Below are 22,982 nucleotides of genomic sequence, written 5' to 3'. Positions count from 1 at the left end.
TGGGACAAATGCTGCTCCAGGACCAGCAGCTGCTGCAGAAGATGGAGCAGCAGTGTGAGGAGGCCGAAAGGCAGCTGGTAAAGACCAACGCTGCCCTGCGGCTTTGGCGGCTGGCCGCTCTCCCAGCTCCCGCTGCTTCCTTTGCTCTGCTGTCTTTGCTCTTCCCGGGGAATCCTCACTCAGYGCCTCCCTCTTCTGCCCTGGCAGCAAAAGGAAAAGGCCGAGCTCTTCCTCATGCCCTGCGAGGAGGAGGAGGAAGAGCCAGTGGAGCCCAGTACCACCAGCACCAGCGAGCCCGAGGGCCGCCGCAGCTGGAGGACAGAGCTGAGCAGACGGTGAGAGCAGAGCTGCTCTGCACGGGCGCTGTGCAGCTCTCGTGGCACCAGGGCTGTCCTGTCCCGTGGCAGCGAGGCCTGAGGAAGATGTGCCACTGTTTGCAGTGCARAGCACTGGGGGAGCGCAGGGAGGTGGGTGCGGGAGCAGAGAGCTCGTCCTTCTGCCCCTGAGCTCTTCTCCTCTCCTCCTCTGCCTTCTCGCAGCCTGCAGGACAAGTGGCGGCGCCTGCGTCTGGCGGCCAGGAGGAGCTTTCCTGCCCGGCGGCAGGAACCAAACGTTTGAGGAAACTCCTGTGCTTCTCTGGGTTCTCCGTGTGCAAGGAAGACTTGTGCTGCAGGGGAGTGAAGTGCAGGGACAGATGTGGCAATTCTGTTGGTGGAGGAACAGCGTTAGACAATGACCTGCAAGTGGGACAATTCCCACCCTGTCCTGGCGTGGGGTTGTCACGTTCTCCCTGTCCTGTGACCCTGTGAGCCCTGTGCGGCTCTGCAGCAGGGCTCTGTCACCCCAAGCCCTTTACTTATTTTTTCCAGAGGGAAAAATCTGCACCTTCCATGAGGGCTGCTCCCTCACTGCTCACACCAGAGACTCAAACAAGCTACAGCTTTCGGGCCAGGATTCCAACTAAACATCCTGGAGCAACACATGGCGCAACTGCTTTCTTATCAAGAAGGACCCTTCTGAGATGGGAGAAGTGGCTCCAAAAGCTGCAGGGAGGCCTGCTCTTTTCCTTGCCCTTCACCTGTGGACACAGAAACATCTTGCTGTGGGAGGAGCAGAAAACTCCTCTGTTCACCAGGCTATGGATAAAGGTGTTTCTGAAAGATGGAGGCAGCCCCTTCCCATCTTGTACATCAAGAGCAAGGTGCAGAAAGCCAGTTGAATGATGTGGCAATGTTTCTGCTGAGAATGGCACAAATTGTGCTGTTTCTTTGGAGGGAAAAAGCTGGCAACTGTTTCTTCTAATCGCCCAAGATGAGATTGCTGAGAAACTCCAGGTTCAAAATCAACGCAGTGAATACAAAGTACATACCTCCAATCACTGCATGAAGACACCGGTGTTGGGGCTGAATTCTCAACTCTCTATTAGTGGCTAATTAAATTGACTATCCCATTGCAGTCTTGGAGTGAAGCGATAATGAGCATGGGGTGGTGGAGTGTGTAGCCTTGAGAATTTGCAAAACAAGCAGAGGAAAAATAGTGTCTTCATCTGGAACTAAGTAGAAAGAGGGAACATTTTTTAACTTGTTTTAATGCAAACATCTGTCCCATCCTCCAGGTTGTTTGTCTATCCATAAATTCAGTATTTCATCACTTGACCAGCACCCAAGACAAATATATTCTGATGAGAACAATATTGTCCAAGACCTGGCTGTTAATCAGAGGAGCCATTCTGAGGCACAGCTGGACTCCAAGGATGTCAGGAGTAGGAAAGGAGCAGCCACTGTTCTGTCTGTTTAATATGAGGTGACAAACAGGGAAATGAAGCACTGGTGTGGGATGCACAGCTGCATGGTCCCAACTTGTCTCATAGTGCTAAGAGGAAGTTGCAGTTCTCATAGATGCACCTAATAAAAACACACACATCACAGTACCATAAAGTTGAGGCTGCTAATGGTTCTTCCAGCACAGAACGTGATAGAGTGTGACAAATAGAAGGAGGATAAATAATGAACATGTCTGAACACAAATGGAAACCCCATGTCCTCTCTAGGGCTTACATTCATGCCACTCACTACTACAGAAATATGTGTTTGATGGGAGGCAAAAAAAAAACCCCACAGAAATGAACACATTGAATCCGGAGATGGGTCTGACTGTTCTCCTTTTTGGAGCTTAAGTATGACACGATTCTAACTGGCACAAGTGAGCAAGCTTGGGGCTACAGTCAAGCCTCAAATTTGCAGGGAATAAGCAGGGAATAATCATGCTCCACCGTGATCTCTTAGCAGAGACTAACTCTCTGGACTCCAGAGGGTTAAACAGGCACCAGTGAGCAGAGAAGTATTTCCATTGACCTGGCCAGGATGAAGATATCATCCTGGCCGGGTCATACCATGGTCCTGGTAGCTGTGACACTTCTCTGCGGCTGGGAAACTGTTCTTACAAACTTCATCTGGGAGAAAATAGTGAATACGAACAAAGCATACAGTGTATAGTGAAGATAGTATATCATTAGCATGATGGTTAGATTTGATCTGAAATCCTGACAAAAGCAGATCTTGTAACAACTAGAAATTAAATCCCTGAAGCAATGTAAAGCAATGTAATACTAATACTGGAGGAGACCGGGTAGCTCCAGGCAGCAGGGGTGTTATTAAATAATTAATTTAATAAGCACTGGGAACTTTGTTTGTGTCAAATAAAGAAGGAACAACCCAAAGCCAAGGCATATTGTGATAGCAATATTTCATTTATAATTGACTGCTTTATCTGAAAGAATTTTCTTCATATCCTCCCTTTGCTCCTCATTTCTATTTTTTCTGTCATCTGTTCAACTTTCCTTGATGTCTGATACATTTTTCATCCTTCCTTTTCACTGGATTTTGCCTTTTCACCTCTTTTCCAAAAATGTCTTATCTGGACACAGTCTCAAGAAACTGGGAGTCTCACAAAGGCTTTGATTTTAATCTCTTACTCAGCCTTTGTGAAATCCACCCCATAACAAACCTCTGGGTCTCCAGCAGTGCACATGTCTTGCCCTAGGTTTCCGTGAGAGACTGAGTTGATCCCTCCTGAAGCCCCATGGAGGTTTCAAAGACTTGTTACATAAGAACAAGATGTAAAGAACGTGCTTGGTACACAAATGTTTAAGAGTTTCAGCTGAACTCAAAGAAGATTCAGCCAGTTCTCATCAAAATTCCCAGGAGAGAAGATAAAACATTTTCGCTTTCAGGATTGGTATCCAATTAGAGTAAATTATGAGAGTAAATCAGCTTAGATGCAGCTCTATTAAGAGTCCCACAGACACTGTAATCATTTCTCTTAGTTTTAAGTATTTAATTTAGGGAACACAGTGTGATAAGCATGTTCCCCAGAGACAGTGTTTTCAGCTATGCATATTGGCCTAAGCATACTTTATCCTGAGACAACAGAAGCCTTTTGAAACTTTGATTTGGAAAAAAAATCTCAAGATAATTTGGTCAATATCTGGCAACAAGTTACAGAAAACTGAGTACTCTAAAGAACTGATTTTCTATCTAGTTTGGCTGAAAACATTAAGCTGTTATAAATATCTCCACAGTTGCAGAGAGGAAAGACAGACACCTTGATTAAGCAACCAAAAGTAACAACAGATCATTCAAGAATCTGAGAGAAAGACTCTGCCTCTATCTCTGGAGAGGAATCTGCTCTAAGGGGTTAACTCAAGGACCATTCTCTTGTGTATCAAAGAGCTACTGTTCATAGAAACTACACTTTCTGTCAAGAAATTGCTTCTCAAAATTGCATCTTGGAGTGATGTTTGCACATTAATAGCCAGAGTCAAAGCTGACTATGATCTTGTAATACATTCCCCAGTTTCTAGTATCTCTCAGCACTCTGATTCTAGCTGTTTTGTTCCAGGGGACAGTAACATAAACCAGTTATTACATCTTGGCATCAGCAAGAAAGGAGCAGAAGCCAACGGCAGCAAGAAAATGAGCTTTTTGCAGTGCAGAGAAGAAAAGCTGGCATGACACTCACTCCAAGTCTTCTCTGAGATTACGAGTGGGCTTGAATCCAAGCTTAATTTTGTCTAGCTACATGAACATGGTGCCTTCTGTCCCCATTTCTAGCTGCTAGTCTGGCTGTCTGAAATCAGAATCACAGAACGGTTCAGGTTGGAAGGGACCTCGTCCTCTCGTATGAGGAGAGGCTGAGTGAGCTGGGCCTGTTTTCTCTGGGGAAGAGAAGGCTGAGAGGGAATCTGATTAATGTGTGTAAGTTCAGGAAGGGAGAATGCAGGGAAGAAGGGGACAAGCTGTTTTCACTGGTGGCCAGCGACAGGACGAGGGGTAATGGCCATAAGCTGGAGCACAGGAAGTTCCGTCTCCAGGTGAGGAGGAACTTCTTCCCTGTGAGGGTGACAGAGCAGTAGAACAGGCTGCCCAGGGAGGCTGTGGAGTCTCCTTCTCTGGAGATCTCCCAAACCGCCTGGATGCCGCCCTGTGCCCCGTGCTCTGGGTGTCCCTGCTGGAGCAGGAAGGTTGGACTAGATGATCTCTAGAGGTCCCTTCCAACCTTAATTATTCTGTGATTCTGTGACCTCTAGAGATCATCTAGTCCACTCACCCTCAGAGATCTTTGGTAGAGCCAGGCTTAGAGCACTGATGAGCTGTGCTGCTGCACTGCTTGTGCCCAGTCCTGTACAGGCTGGTGCCACAAGCAAGACTTTGGGCTTTGCTCTGTGCCAATGTTGTCTGATCTCTTTCCCTTTCCCAAAACTCAGGCTAAGGCCATCTCACATCCGGCTTGTATATTTGCAACACAGGCAAGAGGTGAACAGATTTGTTTATGAGCAGGTTGGACTCATATCCAAATAACCGTTAATGGGTCTCATTGCTCAACCACTCAGGCTGACGGGTCCTGAACACCCTTCCTGCTCCAAGTGCCTGTCACAATCCAAGGGGTACTGTATCTGCCCTGGGATAGATAAATGGAGGTCCAGACCCTGAGCTAGGGCAATACATTTTGGATTTATTCTTTTGAAAGAGATTGTTTTAAATCCTCCTTCACCACCCAGAGCCTTCACAGAATCACAGAATGTTCAAGGTTGGAAGGGATCTCTAGAGATGATCTAGTCCAACCTTCCTGCTCATGCAGGGACACCCAGAGCACGGGGCACAGGGCGGCATCCAGATGGGTTTGGAAGATCTCCAGAGAAGGAGACTCCGCAGCCTCCCTGGGCAGCCTGTGCCAGGGCTCTGTCACCCTCACAGGGAAGAAGTTCCTCCTCCAAGTGTTGCCCTGATGTTCAATATCCAAGAGGGATCAGTATCAGGTGGGAAGGGACCTCCACAGGTCCCTTGGTCCTGCTCCTGCCTGGAAGCAGAACCCACTACAGCTGGCAGCCTGGGATGTTTCTGAAGCCTGTGAGGTTATGGAGGCTTCGAAAGTAACGGACTAAAAGTCCAGGGACTGTGGAGAGGGCCCTGCTGACACCTGAGTCTGTTCTTGATTAAGGGTAGCAGGGTAAAGGAAAGTCACTTTTCAAGGAGGAAAGCAGCAGCGTGCAAAAATATTAAGTTTTATCACAAAAACAATCAGTGATTGCCCTTCAGCACTGTTTAAGTGCTCAAAATGGAAAACGGGACAGGTATTTTTAGCTCCAAAATTGTAGCAGGGCTATTGTATTGCAAAGTTAACATGAGATTTCCTTTGCAATGGCAGATTAAGGACACAGGAAATAAAGCCCTCTCCCTGCCACAGTTTTGAGAGACTCAGAATTATGCCATATAACAAACACGAAGAGTTTGGGGTTGTTTAGCCCGTGGCCAGGGCTAGCTGCATTTCCTACTAACACAACAGTTCTAAACCGGTGGCTGAAAAGCACTTGCAGTGACCTACAGAGTTAAATCTGCTTTTCAGTCTTTGGTCTCTGAGCTAAACATGCAGGTACAAACCCTCCTGTTCGGGAACGGGATGGGGGGCACAGATACTGCACCTGGCCACTTAAACGCAAGTGTAAGGCTGCTTTAAGGAGAAAAAAAAAATCAATTTGTTGTGTGTCAGAGCCAGTGAATGTTTACCATTACTTGGCACAGGATTGTAACACAAGCCCAGAGCACTTCCGCTCCGTTCCTGTATTAGAAATAGCCCGGGAATTCATTTGTTGGCTAGGGCAGAGGCCACCTAAAGGGAACAACAGGGTGTTCACTTGACTTTATAAAGGTTGCCTCGAAATATGAGGCTTGCCTGGCATTAAATACAAGTTTGGGTTTTCAAATGGCTCTTCCAGTCCATTTTGAGAGTGAGGAGAAACCCTGAGAGGCTAAATGAGGGTAATGAGCAACAAAGATGATTAAGGGACTGGAGCATCTATCCTCTAAGGAAAGACTAAGTGAGCTGGGCCTGTTTTCCACGGAGAAGAGAAGGTTGAGAGGGGATCTTATCAACATGTACAAATACCTGAGGGGAGAATGTAGGGAGGAAGAGGCCAGGCTCTTCTTAGTGGTGGCCAGTGACAGGACAAGGGGCAATGGGTGTAAGCTGAAACACAGGCAGTTCCATCTCCATGTGAGGAGCAACTTGTTCACTGTGAGGGTGCCAGAGCCCTGGCACAGGCTGCCCAGGGAGGCTGTGGAGTCTCCTTCTCTCGAGATCTCCCAAACCCACCTGGATGCCACCCTGTGCCCCGTGCTCTGGGTGTCCCTGCTGGAGCAGGGGGTTGCACTAGATGATCTCTAGAGGTCCCTTCCAACCTCAACCAATCTGTGATTCTGTGAATTTTTTTCACACCAATACCCTGCTTTACAAGAAGGCAAAGTGTTATAAACCTGCACCAGGTGGAGCAGCCTACTCAGGATGGAGAAGGCAGTGTGCCGGCGGTGCTGGAGAGAATCCTTTTATCTTCTCCTGCCTTCTGAGCTTACTCCAAAAATAAACAAACACAAGCTGGAAAAATGTCAATAGGCAATTTAAGACAGTCACTACTAAAGAGAAAGCTAAGCTCCCAGCATTAGTCTCCGTGCAATGCAGAAGTTAGTCCCCACCAAGCATTCAGCATCACTTACAAAGGCAAAGAGCTCCTACTACTACCCCAAAACTTCTGCGGGCAGCAGTTGAGGTTTGAGCAAGGGTCTGGACTCAGCCCCACGGTAACTAGCTGCTCTCCTGCAACAAGATTGTCACTCACTCAGACTGTTTCAGGCCCACCACTTCTCCGTGGCTGTAGCAGTCCAAGATGCAGCTGGCAGGGTATGTGTGTAGGGCTGCATGCCCACTTTTCAGGGACACAAACACAGACTCACCCTTCTTGCACGGTGCAGATCTGCTTGGCTTCACAGAATACAGAATAGCTGAGGTTGGAAGGGACCTCTGGAGATCACCTAGTCCAACCCCCCTGCTCCGGCAGGGACACCCAGAGCACGGGGCACAGGGCGGCATCCAGGTGGGTTGGGAAGATCTCTAGAGACTCCACAGCCTCCCTGGGCAGCCTGTGCCAGGGCTCTGTCACCCTCACAGGAAAGAAGTTCCTCCTCACATGGAGATGGAACTGCCTTGGTTTCAGTTTGTACCCATTACCCCTTGTCCTGGAACTGGCGACCACTGAGAAGAGTTTAGCCACATCTTTACGTTCTCCTCTCAGGTACTTATACATCTTGATCAGATTTCCTCTCAACCTTCTCTTCTCCAGGCTAAACAGGCCCAGCTCATTTAGTCTTTCCTCATACAGTAGATGCTTCAGTCCTTTAATCATCTTTGTCGCTCTACACTGGACTTGAGATAAACAGCTCACTGGAGCAATTTGTATTGTTGCCCCACACAAGGTACCTGGCAGAACTATACCACCAGGAACATCTATCACAGCTATTCGATGTAGATTCTCAGCAAGGAGGTTATAGATCATGCAGGGCTACAGATTGTCTCTGCAGATTTATTAATCATTTCCCCCACTCCTGCCAATTCTTATTCAACCCTTAAGAACTCATGCCATCAGCCTTTATCACTCAGCAACAGAGGGGAGGGAAGAGAGAACCACCTCTAACACAAAGTGCCTCCTTCACGATGTTTTTAAGAGGTCTTTCCTTCAAGCATTGTCCATTAAATATTCTCCGGGTCCTGGTGCCATGTTAATAATGCCCAGGACAGTAAACCACACTGCACAACAAGCACCTGGCTACTCACACCAGACTTTATCATTGGAACATACTTAGAGGGGCCAAGGCAAAACATAACAGCACTTCAGACTAATTAAAGTAGGTTAATTAGTTGTGGAGCTAATGACTTCCTTCAGCACTTGGCGATGAACTGAATGCTGCTACTTAATTAGTGAAGAGCCACTCAAGTTGCTATTCATATCCTCTGCAGTTATGCTAGGAGCAGTCCCAAGGGCCCAAGTTCATACTCCTGTATTTTAAAACTGACTCAAGTGCTAATTTTCATTTTTACCTTTTTACTTTGTGCAGCACATTCCTTCAGTGGTGATGAGACTGTTTTCAAAGCATATAGGACCACTCAAAATACTTACTTCGAAGCACACGCATCAAATTAAGGACTTTTATTTTACCAGCAGTACAATCAGAAGAGCTTCATTTTGTAGATACTAATTCAGCAAATTCTTTTTGTTGAGTTCACCCATGGCCCTTTGCTCATATTGGACAGAAGATGCTCCCATACAAAGGGTTCAAGCATTAAGGTATTTTGCATGGTGTTTGATGTGATCATTAATAAATGTTGCAATGAAAAAATAGCTGTGATCATAACCCTAGAAGAGAACCACAAAAAATTAGCAAATACACATAGTTCATGACAAAGCAATCATGCTACACACTTTCCTAGGTAAGTTAATGACTTGCTCTGTTTTCATCTCTTTCAAGAAATCAAAAATATCTGTAGTATACATAAAACCCATTAAGCTTTCTTAACCCAAGGACTAAGCGTAGGTCAGTCTTAGGAGGCCGAGCAAACATCGTACATTGCACTGGTCTAGGACACGCAGTTTAGATAAGAGCAAGCATCAGCTGCAGAGGAAACAGTTGCTCTCCCTGGTACTGTCCTAATGGGGATACAGGGTATAGGGGGAGCAGAGCTAGAGTCTTGACTAATGCTCTGGCACTTTACTATACTCATCCTAAAGCTTATATGGTGACTACAACACTTATTAAAGATAGTTAATGCTTCCTCTTCAGCCTACCAGCAGCAAATTTCCATCTAGGCATCTCAGTTTGCTGTAATTGTGACCCCATCTAGTGGTCAAATGAAGGGAATGTGGTGGAGAGTGCCCTTCTTACCTGCTTGTTGGAAGGGAAAAATAACCTCTCATCTTCCTCCCTTGGTCAAAGACAGACCCACAGGTAAGTAAGAGTGTACCCCGTGACCAGACATCCTGCTGATCAGCTGCTGCAGCCACTCAAAATTCCCTAGGGATCAACCCAGCAATCACGGTATCTCAGAAGCAACTTGCCTGCTGCAGTCTAAAGACTACTGGGATTTTCCTCTCCGTGCAGGCGGCGATGAAGTTATCGGGCAGCAACTGGCCCGCTGACAGGAACTGGTCATCCTTGCCCTGGTCGATCAGGATGTCCAGGTGGGAGTCCGGGTAGGACTTCACAAGCTGCGTAGCATCGTATGCCTGGAGAAATAAAGTTAAAGGAGGACCAACATCAGCTGCAAGAAAGCAGTTCTTTGCTTAATAATTGCATATATTAGTCTGAATCAAATCTACTGCCTGCAAAAAACTGCATATGCAGTTTTGTACTATATACAAACTAAATTAAGACCCCAATTGCAGTTTGGAAATAAAATCAGGGTCTCATGTGCTTCCCTACAGCATAGGTTGGAGGGGTTAAAAATGAACAAATTCAGCTTTAGGACAAAGACTTGACTAAGACATGCTGCAATTCTCACACTAGCAGGAGTAACACATCTCTAAAAGATATAAATGGGATTTTCCTCACCACAAATGCTACCTCCAAGGGAAATACTGCATTAGGATTTCCTGACCACTCACAAGGACCCTGACAGAGCACAGGGGCTCCTGGAAGCTCAGGTATTAACAGCCATAGCAATCACTATTGCCAACTGCAAAGAGATTTAAATAATACCCTGCCACTCTTGTGATCCAGGGTTTGCTAGTGCCATCAATCTCACCTTACTCCACCGGTGGCAAGTCTGGGTCTACTTTGGGTCTTAAGTCGATTAAAAACCTAGAAAGTTTTTATCTGTAGACCCTGCTGAACAAGATACCTGCTCTTCAATGTCCAGTCCAGTAGCAGGATACCACAGACGAGCCAGGCTGATGCCTTTCCACCATGTGCTTTAAATCAGGAACTAAGCCAAAAATCACATGCATTATATGCTTCAAAGGAGTGCTTCAAAAGCACTCCTGAAAGGCAGAAAAATTCAGACTGATGCAGGAAATATAAACTAAGACTATGTATATGAATTATGTATGCTCCCCAAGGTCACTGTGATATCAGAGAGGCATCTTAAAAGATTGGGGAAAACAGTTTATTAACAGCCATAAACATCTGTATTATGTTGAGGAAATTGGATTTAGGGTAAAATTCAAAGCTAGGAACTTGGTACATAAAAAAAAAGAAAAAAAAAAGTGTTTTTTCCTTTTCTTTTTTTAATATGAAAATAGCCTAACCCAGAGTAATTATTTCAGGAGACACACCATCAACAATAATGCCAAAAAATCAGTACATAAATATCTCTGTTCTGTATCTGGAAAAGAGAAAGCTGATGGATTCATTTATCACAAAGCTGAACTATCCTTTGTTCCTGAAGGAGCAGGGATGGTATGTTAAACAGCTGCTAGCAAAGCAAAGAAAACAAGAGGAAAAACCATCAGATGTGGACAACCTGCATCCGTGAGGTAAAACTGAGCTGCATTGGTCTTAGTATTTCTGTATCTTCAAAATCTCTTTGACAACTGGAAAGTTATATGTGTGTTTAAATAAAGGGCAAGTGATATGATGTAGGCAATTACTATCTTGGCAGTTTGATATCAATTCTGGACAAAATGGATCATCTAGTACAGAGCAAAATGAAAAGGGAATCAAAGAACAGGAAATACAATAAATACAACCAGGTATCAACTCATGTGCTTGCACATGAACTAGATCCTACCAAAATTATTGCTGCAACTGATTTGGCTCCTAAGGGGCAAAGCACTGAGGTAACAAACTCAGTTACAAGGCATTTAACTTGGAATGTACCATGATAATTTGGCCGAGAAAACCCAGCACAGCAGGGAAACCAGAATGGCACAGGCTGCACAAAGCTACCTACTACTACCTGGTGGGCTCTGTAGCATAACTATAAATGGGAAATAAATTCCCAGGAGGATCTTTTTTTCAGTAATATTGCAATCTGCTTAGCAGTAGTAGAAGTAACTCATCTTCTCCATCTCTTCAATACTAAGAAGCAGACCTAAATGTCTTCCTAAGAGAGACTTAATCCAGTTTACAAGGGATTTAACTGCGGTCTCTGTTCATATATAGGGAAATCAGAGACCCCAGTCACCACAAACCTCCCTAACTTTTCAATCCAGGGACAAAACACAATATTTATGCTGAGATTAAAAACATTTACAATATCCAAATAATACAGCGAAATGCTCTCCAACATTTTTATAACTCACCCAGTCAGATTTATTGCAATATCAGAGACCTGAGGCTAAAACCTAACTCAGTTTGGCTTAATCCTCTTCTGCTGAATACTCATTTCCAAGTATCCAGCAGGCTGCTCTTTCAGCTGCCTCTGACAGGCTGCTCCTGCAGACGCCACGAGGTTCATCTGTCTCCCCACCAGTTTGGGTCCCTGTCTCTGCTCAGGCTACTACAAGAAAGCAGTTTTGCACACTGAGACTGTGAAGCAGACAGATTTTTGAGGGATATAATTATTCTAAAGCTCTCCCTGATTTCCTGCTTTGAGAAGAAGTCTCAGATTGCTCATAATTTTAAAGGTTTTCATAAAATAATGGAGGAGTTGATTGATGAGCACCTTTTATCTCATTACAAGCTCCACCAGGGAGCAGCAAGTCATTCCTGTGTGTACAGCACTTACCAAAGCTTAGGTGTTTATCTGCATGGCAATGTTACTACAGGGGCACACCAGAATTTTGTTCCAGACTCCTTGTATAATGTATTTAGAGATGATTCATGCACAAGTTTTAAAGGACTGTGAGTTCCAAGCCATACCTCCCATTTGCTTGTATCTGATCCCAGATATCCACCAAGAGCTTTCTTCCCCCACTGACACTGAATCGGGTTGCAGATAGGAGCGAACGCCGATACAGACTGTTTGGAAAGAAAGCATAAGAAAAACATGAATTAAGAAAAGTGATTTTTAATAATTACCAAGCAAATGAAAAACCTCTTTGGTTCTGAAACCCAGGAACCCCCCACCAGCTGTCCCAGGAAAGTGCCCTAACTATTACAGTGCTTCTCTCTTACTTGTTCTCTCCAGATTCACGTTTTTATTCCTGGACTTTTTGCTCAGCTGCTAAGCTTCAGAAGGCCATTCCTTCCCTGGCTGGGAGACAGTGGTCTGAATCCCCTTAAGCAGAGGAGAAGCATCTTAAACCTGTTACTGTCACATTGGCATGGCCAGAACATGGGACTATTTCACCTCCAACTAGATTGTGCCACAGCATAAGAGAAGCTTGGCACTGACCAGCCTATCTGAGCCTGCAACAGCATCTCATGAATTTAGGGATCTCCAGGACTAGAGGTCAAGAAAAAGTGTGGCTCAGATCACAACACCAGTGTCACAAATACAAGCCCTGTTTCAGGTCTGCATATCCTCCTCTGGGATTTGGCCCTCAGATCAATTCTTAGGTCTTCTGGAAAAAAGCAACAAACAACCTGAGTCCCTGACTCTTCTCCTGGATTTTGGTACTTTTAATTTTTCTTTCTTTCAGATAGTACAGTTAATAGTTAAAAGGTCATCAGTGAAAACAAAAAACTCTGAACTATTGGATCCAAGTAATAAAAAGAGGATACAAAAGTAAAGCTTTCTTACATTCATCTGCCTTACAAAGCCAAGTCAATGACATTGAGCAAGTGTTATGCTATTTTCAAAAAAAATGCAATTGCTACAGCAGCCAGACCTGTTAAGAAGTGCCACCAAAGGGAACAGAACTTGCTTAAATAAGATGTATTAGGAAGCATGGAGGGCACAAAGGGCAGCCTGCAAAGGTGCATTCCCTCGTCTCAAACACCAGCACCTGATTCTCCCACACAAACACGTGGCACAAACGCATCTCCAAAGAGACCACAAAGATTCTTTCAACTCTCATCAATATAAGGGAGAATCAATTACAACATGTCTTATTTAGGTTCAAGTAGAACACAAATGAATGTAAAGCTGCCTTCCAACTCCCAGAAAAGAGGGGAAAAAAATTCTATTTTCCATACAGTTTTAGTAAGCTGTCCTTACAGTTACACTTGCTAGCAGTTCGAGTTAAACTATTCTGTAGCATATCCTAAGCAAACACATGTATAATAGTGGTGAATATGTTGGCTGGTAGTAAAAGCTCCAAAACAAATAAGATTTGGAAAGGTAGGGCAAGTCATATAACCATATTTCCAAACCATGCAGGGAGCATGACAACCCCCAAGCTAAAGGGAACCTGCTTCTCTAAACTGTAACAATTGGGTTGGAAGAGCTGTGGACCATCCAGAAGAAATTTAACTTTTCTCAACTTCTAAAATGTGCAGGTTATGCAAGTTCAGTGATGTCAGTTCTTCAGACTGAGATTTCTGGTAATGCTCCACAATATAATGCTAGATATCAAATGCTGCAATTATTTCTATATTTAAGGCTATAACAGAACTTAGTAGTACATTTGGCTTTTTCACTTCTATAAAATCTGCACAGACTTTAGTATACCTTATATAAGGTTCAGTATTTCTTACTTTATACTTTCCAGGATTCTTCAAGGCAAGAATCAGAGCTCCGTGGCCTCCCATGGAATGTCCAAATACTGACACGCGTTCAGGATCAGTTGGAAAATTGGCATTTATTAGTTGAGGTAACTGAGAAGAAGCAACAACGGAATAAAAAATCAAAGCAATCTGAATATGTTTATAGGAGTAATTACACAAATTACTAATTATTTTAATTCCAGAAAAACACTGAGACCAAAGACATCCTTGATTCCAGTCTGACATTTTTGATCATGGCCTGAAAACAATCTGAACAGGATTGTAGAAATAACAGGAAACATTTCAGCTGATAATACATAATTAAGTATTCTCGTAGAGCTCTACCATAACTCTACAACGCAGTCTCATTTCAACAGATCCCTAAATATGCACGTGCCTCCATAATTGAGTAGAATGTCAGGTTGTTCTTTTGAAATCATTTGCTCCCTACATTCCCATTAATCTAGACCACACAAACCACACACACAGTGTGTGTCATTAACCACTCACCTTTCACCTTCCCAATATATTTCTCAAGGATTTCCTTCTACAGACAGCTAAAGAAAAAAAATAAAACAACCCCCCTTCTCCTCCTTTCCAAGACAGCTGGTGAAAACAGTCTAAATGCGCAAGGCTACTGAAGTACTACCACAGTGAAAGGCTGCGGATTCCTTCAGAAGCAGCAGAACGGGGATTTTATGAAAGCAGAGATTTCAATACTAACAAATGGACGTTAGGTACATGGCGATTTACTTAAATTTTTTTATAAATGGATTTTTTTTAAATTAATCCCATGGCATCTTTGTTTTTAAAAAAACAAACAAACCCAACAAACAAATTTGGGTGCTGAACAGCCCCCATCTTCAGCACACCCAAAAATATCGTAGAACCCAGCAGCAAAGTTACCTCATTCTTTACATAAGAGTACATCCTATAGTTTGTTTTCCAAGGATCTTCAGTGGCATCCACATAAAAACCAGCACCAGTGCCAAAATCCCAGCTTTCATCTTCTCCTTCAATATTGCAGCCACCTACCAAGAAAAGCAATTCTATAATTACTCCTTATCAGACATTCAGAACTGGGGAATCTGTGACATCAGTCACAGACTTAGGACAACTTGCTCAATTTCCCTGTCTCTACCTTCCCAGTCAACTCAGATTTTCAAAGTCAGCAGTGTTCTCAAGTCAAAGTTCTGGCTACTTTGAGTATCTCCACACATAAGTGCAAACACACTCAACCCCCTGTAAATTTTTGTCCAATTTATTTATGGACTCACTCCAATTTTAATTTACAAGTGACTTTTTGGTGCTACTGGGTTATTTCAACCATCCTCTATTACACCTCACCTTATCAAGTACAGGATGCCACATGAAAAACAGGAAAATTTTCTGGAAAATTTTCTTCACGCAGAACAGAACCATATATCCCCAAAAGGTTTGCCAAGCTCAGTTCTATAGTCTTCAGAAAATATCTGATGCTGCTCCTCTTTTAAGATCCTACAATATAACACTTTCTGTCCATACTGAAAGTATGTAATTCTACCTTTCCTGCTCCTACATTTCATTGCTAAAGCTCCTCATAAAACTCGAGCCATTTCTTTGAATTATTGCAGTTTTACCTTCCTTTCCAAGGTTACACTTGAAAACTAAACTTGGAGATGTCTCCTTGAAAGTCAATCCATTCCATCCAGTCATCTTTAATTCTCTGCTTGGTTAACCTGTGATTTATAGGTTGATTTTCAGAAGAGAATGTAGTTTAAGGGGTATGTGACAGGAAACGATGGCCTCCCTTTCTCCAAAACACTCCCTGTTTTTGCTAGCCAAAATTACACAGGCTTTCACAACTGTCAGTTTACTCTGCAGACCCACAAGTAATTTGAGACAACCCCTGACAATTTGTGCCAAGACACCTGCCACCTTGTCACAGTGTGGCACCACATTTTTGCAAGGATCAAAATGGAGCTAGTTCCAGTAATGTATCCTTGAACATTAACTGATTTTCTAACTTGACAGTTCAGCAGTCACAAAGACTGCAGGTGCTTGCACAACATGCTGGGTGTAAAAAGCCTGTTATCTTCAGTTCCTTGGAAGAGGATGAAAACTAAGCAAGTCCTGCCAGACAATGATGGCAAGGCTGATTTTGCTGAGAGAAACTTAAGAGAAACCCTGAAAAAAGAAAAAGAAACTTGAAAAGAAACATGTGAAGGACTGTGCAGCACACTTGGTTGGTGAAGTAAACCCTAACAAGAAAGATAGGTACACTATCAGAGCCTGACAGATAGCCTGCAACTCAAAGTGTTTTACATTTTCCTACAGTCCTTTTCCTTGTCTATGTACAGCCCATCACTCCCAAAAGACAAATCTTACATAGCCATAGCTGCACTTAAAGTCATACATATCCTTAGTATTTTCTCTGGATACATGCAGATCCCTTCACTTGTCATAGTATTTGAATTGTTCTTCCCTTCACTTGAGATAGCTCAAAAAATGCAAGAATATCTGGGTCTCTGAGCTAATATTTGAGAGTATAAGAAAGACAGATTCATCTAAACAACTGAGCAAATCTTGATGCCTTATTAAACTAGGTGACAGGAGAAGAACTGCCAAGAAGTTCTAAGAAGAAAAAATGCAGAGAACACAAAAACAAGTCCCCACACCCAAGGTTAATTATAATCTTGACATAATACAAAATTTAGCTACACATCTTTAGTCTGTAGCACATTCATTAACCCACAAGCCTTGCCCTTCTGCCTCTCCTCATTGGAAACATGCATTTTGGTTCTTTGGCCCAGCACAACTTCAAAATCCAGGTAGGAAAAACCCTTTCTGGAAAGAACATCCATTCATTTCCACATTAACTGTATTCATATCCTAAGAGTTTGGAAAATATCAGAGGAGAAATATTGTTAGACTTCAGCAGAATCCACCAAGTACTCAACTTAGTACACCAAATCCCCAAAAGACTTTCCAAATCCAGTGCTTGGTTGGGCCTAGCAGATCCACATTTTCAGGTTTCCCAAACCATAGATAATCTCAGCTTTACACAAGTAATATCACACCATTTATTAAAAGCTCTCTACCAGCAACCTATTGAAACCTTAGGAGAGAGGTTTTTGGGTTGCTTTAAACTTTTCAAATCAACGATATACTCTGAAGACATGTACTTAAAAGGATTCAGAAGACACAATACAATAAACATTGTATTATTATTATTATTGTAAACATTACAGCTTTGTGTGACAACAGAGGTCTGTAGATTTCTTTTTAAGTGTCAGGAAGCCACAAAGTGCAAGCCCATAACTCCGGTGATTATGGCTACTTGTCTTCCTTCTATCCTCATTCCCCAGCTCTCCTCCATGCTGAACACAGTGCCCCTTTGTCCCAGTTTTTGGGCTAACACAGTAAAAGAGTTTCAAATGTGAAATCCTCAATAACAGATTATTAAGAACTTGGATGACATAACCCAGCAAATAATGTCAGACATAAAAGTGAAGCCTGATTCTGACTCAGATAGGTAATATATTTTGTAGTGACCTGCAGCAACTCATTCTGTGGGGATAAAGACAGTGAATTTCTGTGTAAAGATGTTATCACATCCTGTGTAAAATACTTACGTGGACTTGTGTCTGGTGCAACTACAATAAGGCCATGTTCAGCTGCAGCTTGATGAAAACCAGCTTTTGTTATAAAATTCTGTTCTGTGCAAGTTAACCCTAGACAAGAGAAATACAACTGGTTACATATTGCTCATCGCACTGCAGCTTACAAAACCTAGCTTTTCTATCAGAAAAGTTCTTGGAAAACACGAGGAATTTTATCTCCATAAACATGAAAAAATCCTTTTATTCAGTTCAACAATTTTTAATAATCCACAGATCCAGATACAGTTGTGCTTTCACATTTAGTCACAGTAAAAATTGATCTAAAGTTGGCCAATCTACCAAGACAGCCACCCAAACACCCACTCTTGTCACATATGCAGTATCCTCAAGTACTGTCTATTTAACACAAGCAGCACCAGATAGTCAATAGGGAATAAGATACTGACTGGAGAAACAATATCACTAATTTTTGGCATCTAACCCTGCAACCATATTTGTCTGTCCACTGTCATTTCAGCCAGTTATCTCCACTACAAAGTTATCTCCATCACATGTGATCTGAAAAAACTTGTATTTTCTAGATAAAATGCAGGCCTCTAGTGCTCTGACTTACTTTCAGATCCATAGCAATCTGTGTTTTCTACTGCAGCTGGTCTGAAACTGAAGTCTAATAGCAAATAAATAATATCGCAGGCCAATATTTCAATTATTCTTCATTTTGCCACTTGAGATTATTAACAGAGGTAATTGATTGTCTTTTTCTCTGCAGATAACCTCATTTGAGCTGTAGATAACTTCATTTGACTGACATCCTGGCCAAGCCACCATGAGTTATTTTTTTTTTTTAAATAAAAAGAACTGCATAATTTGGAGCTCTTCAAACTTGGATGCTTTCCACTTCAACAGTAAACATTTCTTCTGTAGTCTGTTATTCTACAATAAACTTGTTGTAAAATGAATGCATATAAAAATACAGTCTCCACATTACCAGTTTATTCTTCAACTTTTTTAACAATAAAACTAGCTACTTCTAAAAATACAGAGGGGCTTTTGCTTTTAATTTTGAATATAGAAGAAAGGGATCATTCCTAAGAGTCACTGCCAAAACAAACCCAGGGATTTTGAAAGCAATGGTTTTACATTAGTTCTAAAATTCTGGAGTTTGACCCAGCTCTGTGGGAAATGACAAGCACAGGACAGAGGAACAAATTCATGATAATTGGGAGCACCATATGCTCCCAATTTTGTGCAGCCTCATCCCTGCTTGTCTTACACCCAGCAAGACAGGAGGTGGACAGGGCACCCCCAGACCTTAGGGATTCCTCTCTCTTACCTTGCTCTGGATGTGCTGGGTCTAGACCAGCAATCAGCACCTCCTTTTGCAAGTTCATCAAACACTCCCTGCAAAACTCAGGACGTGTAGAGTCCAAAAGACAAATCTGCCTGCTTCCCTAAGGCTAGATTTTGCCCCTACCCTAATAAGAGAAGCTGCCCGTCATAGAGAAAGAGAAGCAGGAGGTTTTCCAAGGGAAGTTTGGCAGGAAAACTCTTAAATATAGATATATATAATATATATACACACATATGCACATACATCTACATTTATAGTACATCTTAAAATAAACCTTCAAGTCATTCATATACAATGCCCTATAACTATTCAACTACAGTGCCTTCTGGGCATGACTTCTATGTCCAGCAGGATCTAGACTAGAGAAAATTCATGTCTTCCTGATTTTTCTGCACAAAAAGACATAAATCCAAAAGGCCTGAACCCCTTGGGGTCAGCAGAATTCAACCTCAGCACAGACAACACCTGTGTGTGTCCCAGAAGACAGAATACATTTTAACAGACTGCAAGAGCTGCCACTGAAATATCCCTGGCCAACGTTTTAGCAACTGTAGCACAGTATCTTAAACACGTTTACTCTTTTTTCACTTTTTTTTTCCCCCAGTTCCTAAAATTCGTGCTGCTTACCTGAGAGCCAATAAAGCACAGGACACTTTCCAGTTTCTGCTTTTGGAGGCAGGTAGATTCCAAATCTCATTTTGCATTTTAACTCTGTACTGTAGTGATAAAACGTTTACTATTAGCATGGCTACTTAACTAACAAGGTTGTTAACATTAAAAAGGAAAGATGAATCTATGAATTTTCAAAACATAACCTGCCCCAAGAGAGAAATATGGTGAATGAAATATAAGAGCTAAGTAGTTAAATAGAAATGATTAAAAAATACATGAAAAAAAAAACAATTATTTAAATTTCTCTCTTGAAAACAGCTAACCTCCCTATATATTTTAATATATTTTGAAAACCAGACACTTAAAAATAAGCCACATTTTTGCAATGTGCTAACAGGAAACAACTTGAAAACTGAACTTTGAACTCCAGCAAAATTGAACTTGAACCTGGCATATTATATTGGAAAGTAAAATTTACTGAAGAACACATCCACATGACTTAAACATTGTACACTGCACAGCATGCTCTGCAAGAGCAGGTGTTTTCAGTCTGCTCCATCTACCCACTAACCAATTGCTCAATTTATATTAAGTTTAAAAATGCCAACAAAGATTATCAAAGCATAAATAATGATTCACCTTTTTTTTGATCAGATATAATAAATAAATGCTTCTGATTTCATCCTTATTAAACAAGATTTTTATCTATTGCCTTGGTCTACTGAGAGCACTTTTTAAAAGTGATTAAAAATGAAAACTCTACTGGCATGGAGAGAGCTTTGTAAACACAGCAGCTCTCTGCTGCAAACAGGGCAACCCAAAGCAATGGAGCTTTATCTTAAAAATAAAAATACTGCTTTCCAGGCACAGGTTCGCAGCAGTAAGGCTATTAAACATGCTAAACAGTTAATACAAAAATGCAGCAACAGAGCCAAAACAGAAGCAGACATCAAAATTCCTTATTTAAATAGACACTGTCAGAATAATATTTCCCTGCAGAGTGCTTCACTGACAGCATTTCTATGGATTTACTACTCCATACAAAACAGTTAGACTGTTTTCATTAGATTTACCTGTCATGTTCAAACACCTTCTGGAAGCCCTCAAAGCATTTGTTGCTGGAAACCTGCTTCAGTGCCATGGCCTTAACTGTTAAAGAAAGGGCGAGTTAAACCTGAAAACACACATTCCAGGACTTAGTTTATAAATAACAGGAACAGAAAAGTTAAACACAACTGAAAGTATCTTTGCTTAATAACACAGTTTCTTAGAACAAAGCCTCTCCTGCAAACACTTCCCTGCTGTTTCATTAACTACTTCCCTGTATCAGGGCTGGTCTGACTGCTGTCTTGCTGCAAAACTCCACATGTTAAGTCAAAGGCCTGCAGAATAAATCCTGAATTATTGCATGGATGTACAAGAGCACCCTGGGGGGGTGAGGAGATCTTGGAAGCAATCACAAGAATGCCTGATTTTCCACACAGCCCAGTCTCCAGGGCTCTCCGATAATCCCTCCCGCAATGCCTGGAGCCAGCCTGGAGCAGCACATGCCAAGAGGCCACCATGAACACGCAAGAAATAACCCTGTCCTGCCTTTCCAGCAGGGCTCGTGCCAGTTTTGAGACACTATTTACCACAATACTGAAGGCTGTAATTATCTTGGTTTGGTTTTAATTTGGTGGAAATTAGTTTATTTCTGGTTCTAAAAGTTACTGGGACAGCCGAAACGCAGTCCTCCAGCAGAAGAAGGGAACTTATTTCCAAGGGAAACAAAACAAAAGGCAGCGGGCAGCACACAGTTTTAAAATAGCTGGTGTCACGGCTGCAGGGGACTTGCTACAGGAAGAATTAACTGAGGAGTCGCATATATGGAAACAAAGGAATTAATTCCACAGAAATAGAAACACTAAGGCTTTTTCACAGGAAAAAAAAAAAAAAAAAGGATTTCGCTCTTGGGGAAGCCCTTCTGCCGCTGCCGGCAGCAGCCCCGCGGCCCGCTCCTCCCCAGCCTGGCAGGACCGGCTCCCTCCCGAGGCGCCGCCCGGGCGGCCGCGACGGGCCCAGAGGCGGCCGCGCCGCCATCGCGCTCCCGCCCCGCGCGCTGCCGGTCACCCGCCGCCATGGAGGCCGCGGGCCGCCCTCCCGCTCGCTTACCTCGGTGGCGCGGCGCGGCGGGGCCGGGCGGCGGAGGGCGCCGGCGCGGGGCGGCCCCGAGCCCGAGCACCGCCCGCCAGCAGCGCCCGCCCCGCAGCGGCGCCTCCCGCGGCGCCCGCCGCCATCGCTTCCCCGCGCAGCATCGCCGTCTCCCCGCTCCCTGCCCCACACGGCGCCGCCATTTCCCTCCCTGCCCCACACGGCGCCGCCATTTTCCCGCCCCTCACAGGCCCGCCGCCATCTCGCTGCCGCCTTCCCGCTCCCGGGAGCTTTCTAGGAGGCAGGGAGCGGCGGGAAGGAGCGGGAGGAAGGCCTGCACTCCTCATCCCTGCCTTACGTTCCCTGGGGAGAACCTAAACTTCAGCGGCCGTTGGGAAAAGTGGCTTCTGTTTTTGTTTCAAGGGAAAATCGGGCAGTTCAGGCCAGAGTGGCCATCCGAGATAACGGCAGGGCCTGCTGAGGCTGCTCTGCCAAAACTGGCTTCTGTGCTCTTAGCTCTCAATTTATTTACTTTTGGATCAGAAGGAGAATGGCTTTGGTGTTGCAGAGGTAGATCTGAAGAGGGAAAAACAAAAAACCTAGAGCCATGGAATGATGGAAGATTAATAATGCAGAAAAATCTGATGATGCTGATGTATTCAAAAACTGCAAGTGTTAACTGTTAGCATTATTTTCCGCAAGCCATCAAGACACTAGGCGAAAAAACTGGGTAATGCTGCCCAAATTTCAACCAGGCCATCAGCAACTTTTAAAGTATTCCTCGGTGTTTAAGCAAGAGTCAGGGACATTGCCTCCTAATTTTAAAATAGAGTCTAGCTTAGGCTCATTCACAAGATTAGAAAAAACAGATATTTGGTAATACTGAACATGCCATCTATGCCTCAAAATCCCACTTCCGTACTCTAACAGATCCTGTTTTCACTTTGCAATTACACATGCCCATCAAATGCAAAAAAAAAAAAAAAAAAAAAAAAAAAAAAAAAAAAAAAGGCCTGCTGCAGAACACTCTTCCTCTTTTTTTTGGTCTTCTAGCATGGTTCATTAGGAGTAACTATTTTTGTCCCTAACATTTTCAAGCACTGACGTTACTTTGTCAGTGCAATTCTTCCCTGTCTCTAATCCATAATTCTAGCAGTGCTCGGTGCTGTCACCCTTGTGTTCCCATCACTTCTTACTCTTTTCCAGCCGAGCTGCGAGCTGCCAGATCTGATTGCAATGCAGCTGCTGGACTTTGGACTTTGGCTGCAAACCACACTCGTTCCAGGCCGTCCCCCCTGCCCTGCCCCTGTACTTTGATACAGCTGATGCAAATTGTCTGTCCTCAGCGTGATCCAGCCTTAAATTCCTGCA

At 43.4% G+C, this 22,982-nt stretch overlaps 1 protein-coding gene across 1 annotated transcript; it reads right to left on the bottom strand.

Annotated features, from left to right (window-relative positions):
- Positions 1 to 8,521: 8,521 nt before the first annotated feature.
- Positions 8,522 to 21,642, bottom strand: ESD (esterase D). The gene is made up of 9 exons (XM_026042866.1): positions 21,633 to 21,642; positions 20,552 to 20,627; positions 19,494 to 19,582; positions 17,528 to 17,626; positions 14,820 to 14,944; positions 13,905 to 14,024; positions 12,186 to 12,284; positions 9,443 to 9,610; positions 8,522 to 8,743 (listed from the first exon to the last, which is right to left on the bottom strand). Exons 2-9 carry the CDS (start codon positions 20,617 to 20,619, stop codon positions 8,663 to 8,665), a joined length of 849 nt encoding a protein of 282 aa, XP_025898651.1. The 5' UTR covers positions 20,620 to 20,627; positions 21,633 to 21,642; the 3' UTR covers positions 8,522 to 8,662.
- Between the last annotated feature and the right edge of the window lie 1,340 nt (positions 21,643 to 22,982).

This window comes from Nothoprocta perdicaria, unplaced genomic scaffold, assembly GCF_003342845.1.
Source record: "Nothoprocta perdicaria isolate Ctin4 unplaced genomic scaffold, notPer1 scaffold_316, whole genome shotgun sequence".
Classification (NCBI taxonomy): Eukaryota; Metazoa; Chordata; class Aves; order Tinamiformes; family Tinamidae; genus Nothoprocta; species Nothoprocta perdicaria.
The sequence above is the reverse complement of the archived record's forward strand: the minus strand, read 5'-3'. Positions and strand labels throughout refer to the sequence as shown.